Source organism: Gordionus sp. m RMFG-2023, chromosome 2 (genome assembly GCF_954871325.1).
Source record: "Gordionus sp. m RMFG-2023 chromosome 2, tfGorSpeb1-WG-v2, whole genome shotgun sequence".
NCBI classification, from domain to species: domain Eukaryota; kingdom Metazoa; phylum Nematomorpha; class Gordioida; order Chordodea; family Parachordodidae; genus Gordionus; species Gordionus sp. m RMFG-2023.
This window is the reverse complement of record NC_088776.1, coordinates 28,204,521-28,218,435: the sequence shown is the minus strand read 5'-3', so window position 1 is coordinate 28,218,435 and position 13,915 is coordinate 28,204,521. Positions and strand designations below refer to the sequence as shown.

Sequence of the window (13,915 nt, the reverse complement as noted above, 5' to 3'; positions counted from 1 at the left end):
TTCAAAAGTTTGGAAAACTTTATCTTAATATTGGATTCAGATTTCTATTAAATTTTTGAAAAGATTACTATTATTTTATTCTCTCTATATATAATCAGGAAAGAGAAAATAATATCAGCAATATCGTAAAATTATATGATTAAAAAATATTTTGAATTGGATAAAACCCTTACTCCATGTAATTGATTTCTAATCCTGATTCAAAATCCGACAAAGACTGAGTTTAAGGTGTAAGGTTATAGTTTCCATTTAGCTTATAACTCGGATTGGGTTTAGCTATGATGACTTCATTATAAAATTTTTGCGATAAAGGTTTTGCTATCAAAAAATTCGTGATATTTGTTTCACGATATTATTTTTGCGGAATATTATTCACTAAGGGGATTCGCAATAAAATTTTGCTACAATCAGGGTTTCTAACCGAACCGCTAAACTGGAACGAACCGTTATGATTTTTTAAACCGAAACCGAATCGTTAAAGAGAAAATATAAAAAGAGCGAACCGAACTGTTTTTAATATTTTAAACCGGTTCATATAATTAATTTTAAATTATTAGTTTAAATTGGAAATTTTAATTTTCCTTGAGGGCAATTTAAATTTATGATTTCTTTTCAATCATTTTTATACAATTAAATCGCCATATACCAAGTTTATTGTTTTTACTTTATATACTCATTTTGATAGAGTTTAGGCAAATTACTAGTTAATTATATAAGAAATAATCTTCATGGTTAAATTAAATAAAGAATCGAGATTAATTATTTATAATTAATTTTTTTTAAAATCAAATTTATAAAAACAAGAACGAACGAAGTGGACCGTTATAAATTCTCGAACCGATATGAATTTCTTTAAAAAAAATGGAACAAAACCTTTTTAAAATTTTAAATTAAACTGAAACGAACTGAATCGCTATATATTAAATATTCGAAGTCCTGGCTACAATAAACATTCACGATAAGCTTCGCTAAATTGACATGAACTACAGTGTTGTGATGATTTAATGAAATATATTGACGATTAAATTTAAACTCATTCATATAAAATTATAATATTTGCAAAAATAATTAAAATATAAAGCATTATTGAAATTTCTTTTATTATTTCTTTTATTATTCCTTTTGTTATTTTAATTATTTTTGCAAATATTATAATTTTATATGAATGGGTTTGAATTTAATCGTCAATATGTTTCATTAAATCATCACAACACTGTATATAATTGGATATCAAATATAAATTTTTTTAATTTTTAATAGAAAAATATAATTTTTTTAGTAAATAACTTATTTCTAAATTTTTAATAGATAAATATTTTTTATTAGTAAATAACTTATTTCTAAATTTTTTTCACATAAATATTTTTTTTATTTTTTATAAAAAAAACCGTAATTTTGAATAAATAAAAAAAATTTTAACAGACTATTAAAATTTTTAAGTTAGTAAATATCTTATTTTATATTTAAGGTCAAAAACACTTTATCTATATATTTTTCGTGAAAATCCAACTTATTTTTTAGTTTATGACCGCTTTAATATTAATTTTTTCTTTTTAGTTTTATTTTAGGCGAATAAATATAATAGGCCATCTAGAGTATAAAATATATTCCTATTTTTTATACTAGTTTTATCTATTCTACATGTCGTAAATGGTCCTCTCCAATATTTTTTTACTCATATAGTAGGAAAGTAATGGTAATGTTTATTTAAAATTCTTTAAAAATCGTAGTAACCTCTTTTTCTTTATGAGGATTTTAAATTTTGTTTTGGGCAACAAAACATTTTTAATAAATATAAAGTATATACTAAATTAAATATATATAATTAAATGAAAACTGGCACTCGTTATAAAGGTTATTTTTCTTGCTTTCCCTCGATACTCTGTTACTGGATTCATATCTGATTGGCGATTGGTCGGACAATTTTTTCTCGAATCGGATCGGGCCAAAACAAATGGTCTCTATTTTAGTAATAAGTATATTATATTATAATAGGGGCAAGTTTAAAGTTCTTTTATAAAGAAAATAAACAACATTTATGGTATTTATATCGCGATTTAAACCGAATATTAATATTTCAATTAGAGAAGTTCCAGATTTAGATTGAAAAATATATATCACGATTTTCAATTTTTTTATTTGTTCTTTGATATAATTTGCGGTTTTAATTTAATTTAATTTTGTAATATATGAAAATTTTTTCAAAACGAATTTGATAGTAAGTATAAAGATATTGTAAGTAGAGATCTGCAAAGTTAGGCCCGGCCCGTACCGGGCTCGGACCTAATTCTATTTAAAATAATTGGGTTCGGGCCGGGTCTAAGATTTAAAAAAAAATTCGGGCCGGGTCGGGTCGTACCTTGGAAATTTTTTTAAATGTATCTAAATTTATCAATTTTATATTGAATTTTTTATGTAAAATAAAAATATTTGATTTTATTTATTGAAACTAAACGACATATAACATATGTCTTTTATTTTGAGTAATTATAAAGATTAATTTCTATATTTAAATAAATTCGGGCCGGGCTGGGTCGGTAAATTTTTTTTAAAAAAAATTCGGGTTCGGGCCGGCATAACTTTTCTAAAAAAAATTTCGGGCCTGGCCGGGCTTGAAAAATTAGGCCCGATGCAGATCACTAATTGTAAATACTGGATTATGAAGTAATTGACTAATAAAAATTAATGATAAATTTTTTTTTAATTTTTCGGCTCGAAAAATATTTTTTTTTGTCGCGAAATCATTCAGAGGGAAAAGGCTAACATTTTAAATATTTTTTTATCATTGTACTCTGAATTAAATTTCCTATCTAAAAATTAGATGTATTTTTTTACGTTTTGGTTCGAAAAATTTTTATTTTTTTCTCGCCAAAACATTCAGCGGGAAAAGGCTAACATTTTTAACGTAATTTCAAATATTTTTACATTATTTTGTTCTGAATTAAATTTCCTATCTAAAAATGCGTAGATGAATTTTTTTTTACGTTTTCGGTTCGATTACAATTTTTAGTAATTATGTCCATGCCTGCGAAAAACATTAAAAACATGGATTGATTTTGATTACTTTTAAAAAGATTCATTCAACTTAAATGAAATTTCTTCAATCACAAAGATTGGAGTACCCAATTTTTAAAAATAAAATTAAACAGTACTAACTGTTTAGTTTAATTTTTAATATTGCCTAGTTAGGCGAAATCTTATTAAATCAAAAAAGGAAATGTGGAAGAATGGCAAATGTTAAAAAAAACCTTACGTCGTGTTCCAGTTCTACTTATTTTTGATTATTTTGTTTAGTCTAGGTTAAACAGCTTTTGAGCTAGCCCTATCCCGGTTATTTTTTTCTCCTTTTTTTGTTTTTTTAGTTGTTTGCTTTTGTCCCATTGGATAAGTGTATATTAGGGCTGTGCCGATTTACATATTTTTCACCGATCCAATCCCGATATTGCTTCAAAACAGATCTGATATTTATACTGATTTTTCACCACCATCCATTGAACCAAATGTAATGAAGAAAAAAATATTTTTTATGCAAAAAATCGAATTATGCATTTAATTTAATTTTTTTATTTTTACAATTAAGACTATATTAAAAAATTTTTTTTATGTTGGTATGAATTATAAAATAGTAATATTTAATATATTAGAATTATTTAATAAATCGTAGAATCTTTAGATTTTCTGGCAATAAGCTTCTACGATATGGACTATCAATATCCCCTGCCGTACTGAAGGCAGACTCAGATGATTCCGCACAGAGATCTGTAAAGTTAGGCCCGGCCCGTTCCGAACGGGCTTCGAGCCGGGCGCGGAATTTTTTTAAAATATATCTAAATTTCTCAATTTTATATTGAATTTTTTATGTAAAATAAAAATATTTGATTTTATTTATTGAAACTAAACGACATATAACATGTCTTTTATTTTGAATAATTATAAAAATTAATTTCTATATTTAAATAAATTCGGGCCGGGCCGGCAAAACATTTTTAAAAAAATTTCGGGTTCGGGCCAGTCCGTTAAAACATTTTTAAAAAAATTTCGGGCCAGGCTTGAAAAATTAGGCCCGATGCAGATAAATAATTCCGCATATAACGCATTTTGCCAAATTATCTTTGTCTTTTGTGAAATATTTCCATAATTCAGATAACATATTTAAAAAAATTCTTTTATTTAATGTATAAATAATAAAATTGGCGTTATTATTAAAAGATTTAAAATAAATAAAACTTTGGGTGTTCCTTTCTATTTTGATAAAAAAAACTTTTAAATACTATAAATCTATTTAAAAAAAGAAATAAAATTTTTGGGGTTTTGTGCATTTGCATTGTTTAAAAAAAATTATTTAGAAAATATTATTAATGTAAAATAAATATACATAAAATAACAAAAAAGAGTAAAGTAAAAAGATCGGATCGTGTTTTTACAGGTATCGGCCCTATTCGAATTTTCGGAAAACGCTAAATACCGGTGCCGATCCGATATTAATATCGGCACCGCTCTAGCATATATCCGAGCTGTGTTGAAATATTAGCTCTATAGAGCGTTTTCTAGACAATTTTATTAATTATTTCATGCCTTATATATTTTAATCTATAAGACAATAAAGAGAATGTTTAGCTTTTTGATAAACTTATGCCCTCTCTTTGACATTTATAGGGTTGAGATATTTCTATCCCTAACCTGATTGCCACGTCGTACTTTCAGAAGTAATCTTTATGATTTGCTTGGATACGCCTATAGCCATTTAGGGGTAAAGGAATGCATAGCTCCTCCAGATTTTGCGGGAAGGTGTAACCATGTTTTCTGACATATTTTATGAAAATACCCTCCAAAATAGATTAAATTTTAATTTCATAATTTTTGGGAAATTTCTGAAAATAGGAACGTCCTTGATAATCTGTATAGCTAATGAAAGAGCTATAAATACCCATTCCCACTTCACAAAAAATATTTTTTAAAAATATTTAAATAGAATACCGATTTTTTTTTCATATTCCCATCTAGTTGTATAAAAAAAAGTAATATTTAATTATTTCTTTTGTTCTTTTAGGATAATAAAGAGTTCCAATTTTTAGTAGAAAAATTGGTAAAGTTAAATAATGTTAAATTCTATATTTTATTTTGTTCTTTTAACTATCATAGTACTTTTTCTAATTTGAATTTAAGGACAATATCATTTTAAATTAAGGAATATTTATATTCAGGCCAACATTATAATATATTAAAAACTATCCTGTATAATCTATAATAACTATATATTTATAGTTTTAAGATCTTAGCCTAACGAACTAATCTATAACAAAAAAAAATCGTTACTCACCTAGCGGATATTTAGTCATTTCTTTCTTTTTTATATTTGAATGGGTGTACATATCGTCTATACTAACAATATATTAGGTGTAACAAAAGATATATCCAAGAAAAATCAAATGCACTAAAAAAATATATAAATAAGGAGAGGGTGATAAGAGGCGGATATCGCGAAACTTAAAAGGTAAAAAAAACAGCCGAAAGCTTCTCATGCTACTGTTATTAATTCAAAAGTGTCCCATAAATGGTTTCTTAACTTTAGAGTAAGGATTTTTCCTGACCTTTTATCTGTCTAACTAACCAAGTCTTTTTATCTCTAACCACGATTACTTTGGGCTCCGCATTTCTTCAAAGAATTTATAATAGTAGCCTTATTACCAAATCTGAGATCATGATTATGATCAATTATATCGGCTTTCTTTTTTATATGATTATTAATAATTAACTATATTATTTTGCTTTTTTATATTTTAATTTACTTATTTTTTTCTAACTAATGTTTTGACCTCAATTTTTATTTTATGAATATTTAAAAATAATAATACATCATAAGTTTTAATTTATTATTTTTTTAAGTTTAATGTATAGTAATAGAATCATTAATTTCAACATCTTAAAATGCCTAACACCTTTCGGTAAATTATCAAATTAATAGGGTTAAATAGGAAGTGAACTCCAAATGTTAAAATACTGTTTATGTAATCAATGATCTACATGAAAATAATAAATTTAGAAAATCAATAATTTTGAGAAATTCATAAATCATTTATAGGTTTAAGGATCAATTTCTTTATTTTTTTTTATTCAGTACACTTTTCCTTCCCACTCCATTCACTATCACATAAATAATCAATATTATATTATAATTTTTAATAAAACACACATGCGAGCTTATGACAAAAGTTTTCTGATTATTATCGTATTACGATGATTTAACGAAAATTTTGTTCTATTCATATTTTTTAACCCAAATATATCATATTTTCTTAATTAAAACTGTTTCGATAATTTATTAAAAAAAATTTAAAAAATAAATTTTAAGGTTATTTATTTCCAATTTATAAAAATCACAAATATATTTTAGATTAATAATAGAAATTATATAATTTTTCAGTGCTTCGAGATGTCCATGCAAAGAATATTGTTCCAACAAGCTTTTTCAAAAAGTAAAATATATTTTGTGAATTTATTATTTACTACGAAGTTCTATTATAAAATATATTAACAAATTTTTCAATATTTTCAGGGAACTTTATCAGTATATGTATTTGTATTTCAGTCTGAATAATTTTTATTATATAAATAACAAAATATTCGTACTTTTATAACATGAAATTTATGAAATTTTACAATAGAAAACTTATTGCTCCTCCGAGCCTTTTATGACATTCGGAAAAGGATGGGGTCTCAGGACTCTTCAAGATATTGAACCGTAATCATTCTTTATACAAATATTAGTTTTATTTATAGGCGCCTATACTTAATATTAATACATCTTAATTTTTTTAATAATGATACCAATTAGACCTTTTTTACGATTTGATTGTATATTTGTTAAATTTATAACGAATCAACGATTTAAACTTTATTTATATTGGTTAATATTTTTTTAAATAGGCTTTTTGACATTCTGGAACTAATTTATTTTCAGTAATTATTAGTTATTTTATAAATAGTGGGACATTCGTTATAGAATACGTCGGTGAAGTGGTAGACACAAAGGAATTTAATAAACGACAAATACAGTATCACAAAGAGGAAAGGGTTTAGAATATATATTTTTGATTTCATTTATTTTTTTACCACATATCATCTAGGATTATAATTCAAGTAATTGTAGGTGATATTTATAACTCATAGATTTTTTTATTTTTTCAGTGGCAGGTCCAAATTACTATCAATATAAATCAAAAACCTGAAGAGGTCAAAAATTTTGGCTGGCCCATATTTGAAAAGAAATAATCATTTTTAAGCCGAATTGGACTAGGATTATTTTTATTTTTTATTTTTTATCTTGAGAAATATAATTTCATTATCTTGAATAATTTTTGCAGTGATTTTAAATGAAATTGAAGATTAATTTATTATATGATTTTCCAACTGATTAATTTATATAATTTTTTAAATATTATCACTTATATGCTTCGAGCCTCTGAGAGGAATTTATTGGTTTAAAAATGTCTAGAGTTCTAAGAAAATATTTAAAAATTCCTATCCAATGGATTCTATCCGAGAATTTTTCAAATGTTTGATCAGATCCAAAATTTTATTTTAGAAATAAGAACAACAATATAAAATTTTATAGGATTTCAATATTTTTTAAATTTAAAAATATCAATTCTGACATTAAATTGTAATAAAGATTTAAACATTTTTTTCTACATATGTTTAGATGATAATATAACTATTTTTTGATAAAAAATTAAATTCTATCCATATATATAATTGTAATGTGTTTCGGTCTGAAAAAAATTTCCGTTCTAACCTTTAATGATTTAACATTCATTAGCATTTTATATTTTCAATTTACATTTGAAACCACTTGCAAAATGCACCAAAATTATTCCAAACAACCACATTTTAAAAATTTGGGCCTATAGTAATATGATGAAAATAAAAAAATTTTTGGCCAGGCCTAAAAATTTGACCTATGCTTATTGTGAATCCATGTAATTTTGTTTTTTAGATTCATTACTATTTCATGTCATTGAAACAAAGTCAAATTATTGACGCCACAAACAAAGGCTCGTATTCAAGATTCATTAATCACTCTTGCGATCCTAATTGTGAAACTCAAAAGGTAAAATATATTATGATAATATTAGTTGAGTTCAAGGTTTTCATCTAGATATTAAGCCCTTATAATTTTCATAAAACTTTTAAATCATGCTTATGATATTAATTCTGATATTTTATTTTCTTATTAAAACTTCAGTGAGGTAAAGTATATCAGCACCCCGGAATTTTAAAATGAATTGGTAAGAAAAACTTCCACCCAATATGATTTAAAACCAGATCTGATATTTTTTTTAAAAAATAATAAAATATTCTCATCAGAAACCCAAAGTCTGGGGTTTTTCGATTCGGAAAATATTTTTAGATCTTGGCGTGCCTCGTCTCGAATTTTTAAAAGCACTTATTATATGAAAAAAATCTCAATATTTATTTTATTCTCTATTTTAATGTTATGCATTAAATTTATTTAAATATATAGCAATAACATTGATAATTTAAAGATGATTATTTATTTTATTCTATTTATTATAAAATATGATATGAACATGAATCCCACTTCCAGATTTTTTAAAATTCATTTATAATTGTATGCAATCATACAAAAAGGAAGTATATGAAGATAGTATAATAAAGTCACTGCCAAAAAACGAGATTTTATCTCTAAAATAACGAAACTTGGCATGATAGTTATCTCTGCTAGAGATCTGCAAAGTAAAAAAATTGGGTTCGGACTAGGTCGGGCCTAATATATTTTAAGAAAATTCGGGCCCGGTCGGGTGTGTCGGGCCTTAGAATTTTTTTTAAAAATATATCTAAATTTATCAATTTTATGTTGATTTTTTATGTAAAATAAAAATATTTTATTTTATTTATAGAAACTAGACCCCATATAACAAATATCGTTTATTTTGAGTAATTATAAAATTAATTTCTATATTTAGATAAATTCGGGCCAGGCCGGTTAATTTTTTCAAAGGGCCGGCAAAACTTTAAAAAAAATTCGAGTTCGGGCTGGGCCGGATAAAACTTTTTTATAAAAATTTCTGGCTGACCGGGTTTGATAAATTTGGCCCGATGCAGATCACTAATCTATGGCTATATATTTTAGAAACGAAATTTAGATTGCTAGCTTAGGATTGATTTCATTAAATCTTGTTTTTTTTTAAATACTTAAGATAGAGTTACAAATTATAGATCATTTTATAGCCCTTAAAATTATACATTGGAAAATATCAAAAAAATTAAAAATGTTTCCGGAAATTAATATTATCGAGAATGGATTTTTTGGGGTGTTGACATTTAGAAATGTTTATTACCTTTATATTTAACTGTTTAATCAAAAAAATCGATAGCCTTTTTTCTTTTTAAATTTTATTTATATATTTTTATAAATTAAAATATATTATATAGATAGCGTTATATTAAAAATCATTATTATATAATATATTTAATTAAAATGTCTATTGTATTAGTATAAAATAAAAAAAAAACCATTAAGTCTAACAAATATGATGCCCTTGGGCTATATGTAAGCAAGTAGCCCATACGATTATTAGGATACTATATTTTAAAATAAACATTTTATAATTTTATATGCAAAATATTATAAAAAAATACCTCTTAACTTTATCATATTCCATTTTGCGTTTATTAATAGAATTTCTTGAGGCCATAATTTGTAAATATATCCTGTCGCTGTAACCAGTATAAATGTAATAAACATTCCTAATAATTATTACCCCCCCCCCCCCAACCCTCCAATAAAATCCCTTCTCAACAATGTAGATTTTTTTTATTTTTACCGGAAATAAGAAAACAATGGGAATTTTTGAATTTTAAGGGCTATAAAATGATATATAATTTGTAATCGTAGCTTAAGGAATGAAATCATGCATAGCTCGATCACTTTGGATCTGGTTTAGCTGGCGCTATAAAATTTTGATTTTATTTCATAACATAATTAACTAACCTACCAAATTTCATTTATTTTTGAGATCGTCGTCTGAAACACTGGATGATTTGTAATGGAATGACCCCGGATCACTTTTTTATTGATAATGTTACCGGTTAGCCCTGCATGACTTTAAATCGCCTAATAAAATTTCAAAAAAATATTGGCCTCTTCCATTTCCTATGACTTCTTCACCCTCTTCCATTTCCTATGACTTCTTCACCCTCTAATTTACGATATTGCATAATCCCCCCCCCAACCATTGTAGTAATCTTTGCTGGTTCCTTAAAATAAAAATTACAGGTTACGAGGGTTTATTTTTAAAGAATCTTTTGATTTGTAAATATGGTTTTTGCTAAATAAAAATGGAGTAAGTTAAAGATTCAGGAATCTTTCACATAATACCCATGTTTGAAATGTTAGAAAGTCATAATGCCCCTAAAGACATAGTGTAATGATCAGTAAAAATTACAATGTTATCAGTAGATCTTTATAATAGTTTTTATAAGATACCAATATTGAAATATTATGTTAGATTTTTTTAACTTTTCCACTCCATCCCACGAATAATAGTTATAATTATCCATAAATCAATTGATCTTTTTCGAAATATTATGCTATTCTAAATATTATGCAGGAACTTTTTAATCCTACCGCACTTGCCCTGAAGATGTAGAGTGATTAGCATCAATTTAAGATCTCCTATTATGTCTATACTAAGTTATTTTAACCTCCCCTCAATCCCACCATACCCACTCTGAAGAGATTAGTATCAATATAATCTATTGATCTTTAATTAGCTTTTATTTGATACCCATGTTAAGATATTATACTCAAAAATTTTCAACTCCCTCCCAATTACCTGCTTCTAAAACTGATGAAAATGATAATCAAATACTCCTTTTACACATAATGTTATTAGCACCCCCCCCCCATCCCCACAGTCGGACCTGGAGAGATGAGTATTAATGTAATCAATTTAACTTTTTATTATATTTCATTTAGTACCTATGTTTTACTATGCACTTTTTATCTACCCACCTCCAACACCCACCTGGACACATAGAGCAATGAGCATTAATTGATCTTTGGATTAACTTTCATTTGATACCCATATTGGCATATATATATATAAAATTAGTCTTCCCCCATCCACAAGTACCCGGGTGACATTGTTTATTGAGTATCAATGTAATCTATTTATCTCTTTAATTTGATACTAGTGTTATAAACATTTCTAAAAAAATCGAACGCGTTTAACGTTCTTTGACCAAAATCTATAATATTCATTTAATATTTATATTGGCCATGTTTAAAATTAATAGTTTTAAGTGAGTAAAAAAATATTCTTATAGTTAAAAAAAAATTCTTACTAATAATAACTATATATATGCTTTTATATATAGTATAAAATTTAATTATTTATAAAATATATAAATTTATAATACTTTAAATTGAGTTCAAATATTAAAATATATAGCCCTTGATAAAAACTTTAAAATAATAGCGAAATTTCAAATAATCAATTAAAAATAAATAAAGATATTAACTATTTTAGATCTATGCATATAGTATATCAGACAGTGGCCCCTACACTTTTTGAGCGAATGAAGCAGAATACCCCCATGAAAAGTACCCCCTTGAAAAGTATCCCCCCCTTCGAAAAAATGATAATTATGACACCCATAAATTTCAAAAATAATTTTTATTGCATCAATTTTTAATATATAATATAAATAAAATGCAAAAAATATAACTTTATAAATATTATTTTTAAATTAATTTTTTTTTTTTTCTCTTTAGCTTTCACCTTTTCTGGTGGTAAGCTCCTTCAACATCTCTCTCCACTTTATGTTATTCGTACAATCTCTTTTATCTATTTTATACTTCTTTATATTGGCTCTAACTTTATGGCCCCATTGAAGTTTTGGCCTTCCTCTTTTACGTTTGCCCATCACTTCCAATCTTTCAACTTTATTTCCTATGTAGTTCATAGGCCTTCTCATTGTATGCCCATACCACCTAAGTCTGTTTACCATTAACTTAGTCTTAATGGGCACTACCTTTAAACTATTTAGTATTCTTGTACTGCGCACCTTATCCTTTCTTGTTACCCCAGCAATCATCCTCAGCATTCTCATCTCCATAGTTTGTAGACTTCTCTCGTCTGATTCTTTGGTTGGCCATGTTTCCGAACTATATAGAATAGTTGGTTGTACTATGGAACTGTAAATTTTTCCCTTTAATTTGAATGGGATTCTTTTGTCAAATAGCACTCCAGATAAAGATCTCCACTTTAACCACCCTTGATTAATCTTATTCTTTATCTCTTTTTCTATTGTGCCGTTTGTTTGTATAGTGGAGCCCAAATATTTGCAGCTTTCAATTGCGGATATCTGCCAATCATTTATATCAATACTCTCCGTTTCATCTCCTCCTATCACCATATACTCCGTCTTTTCTCTATTTACTTTTAATCCGTGCGTTTCTAGGATATTTATCCAATTCACTAACCTTTCTTTCATTTCATCCTTGGATTCGGCAAGTATCACAATATCATCTGCAAATATCATATTCCACGGGACTGTTTGAGGTATAGACTGTGCTAATACATCTATTACTGTAATGAAGAGAAGTGGGCTGAGAGCCGACCCTTGATGAACTCCTTCGGCTATTGTGAAGCCTGCTGAAGTACCTGTTGTGCTACGAACCATTGTTGTATGTCCCATATACATATCCTCTATTATTCTTATATATTTTTCGGGAACTTTTTTGTGGCGTAGCGCCCACCAGATAAGTTTTCTTGGGATTCTATCGAAGGCCTTTTCTAGATCGAGAAAGACCATGTGTAGCTTTTTGTTCTTTTCCCTGTATTTTTCACTCATTTGCCTAATTGCATGGATAGCATCGGTTGTTGATCTTCCAGGCATAAAGCCAAACTGTGTCTCTCCTATTTCTATTATATCTCTTAATCTTTTTTCTATTATTTTTTCGTATAGTTTTAGACAGTGTGACATTAGTTTTATGCCCCTGTAATTTTGACAATTGTGTGGATCCCCTTTATTTTTGAAGATAGGAACTAGATAGCTCTGCCTCCATTTTTGGGGGACCTCTTCATTTCCAAGTATTTTATTGTACAGATTTGTGAGGAGATGTATTCCATCATCTCCTAGTGCTTTAAGGCTTTATATTGGAATATCGTCTGGACCCCTAGCTTTGTTGTTTTTCATATGCTTGAGGCATGTGATTATTTCTTGTTCTGTTATAGGTTGCACAAGGTTTTGACAAGGGGAGTGTTCGTCGAGATGCAATATGTGGGAATTAAAGTTGAGAAGCTCCTGAAAATATTCTTTCCATCTATTCATTATTTCTTTTTCCTTTATTATCAATTTCCCATCTTTATTTTTGATTACTTTCGGAGCTCCGTTTATATCCCTAGAGTTCTTTTCTCGCTGTTTGGCTAATCTGTATATTTTATTTTGCCCTTCTTTGGTATGTAGATCTTCGTACATGTCATCGTATGCCATAGATTTGGCCCTAGCCACCGCCTTTGTAGCTAATCTCTTGGATTTTTTGTATCTTGACTTGTCATCTGCATTTTTGGATTTGTACCATATTTTATAAAGGGCTTTTTTCTCCTGTATAGTGGTTTGTACCTCTTGATTCCACCACCATAGTTCTTTGTGTGATTTGTTGCCTCCTCTTGTCAAGCCTAGCGTCGATTTTGCAGTGTCTATTAATCTGGATGAAAGGTCTGTCCATATTTTTTCACTGACTTGTGAGCAATTTATTGTTTCAATGTTTGCATTGATTGCAAAGGCATCTGTCATTGTTTTTAATTTGCCCCATTTGATGCATGGTTCCAGTTTTATCTTATTTTGAGTGGATTTATTTGAAATTTGTAAATCCATGATTAGT

The 13,915-nt window shown here is 27.0% G+C and overlaps 1 protein-coding gene across 2 annotated transcripts in view; it reads left to right on the top strand.

Moving 5' to 3' along the window:
* LOC135923145 (uncharacterized) overlaps positions 1-13,915 on the top strand; it is a 69,270-nt gene that overhangs the window by 17,797 nt on the left and 37,558 nt on the right. For both annotated transcript variants that reach the window (XR_010571139.1, XM_065457734.1), the window contains exons 4-7: positions 6,425-6,476; positions 6,666-6,742; positions 6,987-7,074; positions 7,997-8,110. Coding sequence is in view for 1 of the 2 variants with exons in the window: in XM_065457734.1 (XP_065313806.1) it covers positions 6,425-6,476; positions 6,666-6,742; positions 6,987-7,074; positions 7,997-8,110 (331 nt within the window). In the remaining variant the exon portion in view is untranslated. The remainder of the gene's footprint in view (positions 1-6,424; positions 6,477-6,665; positions 6,743-6,986; positions 7,075-7,996; positions 8,111-13,915) is intronic.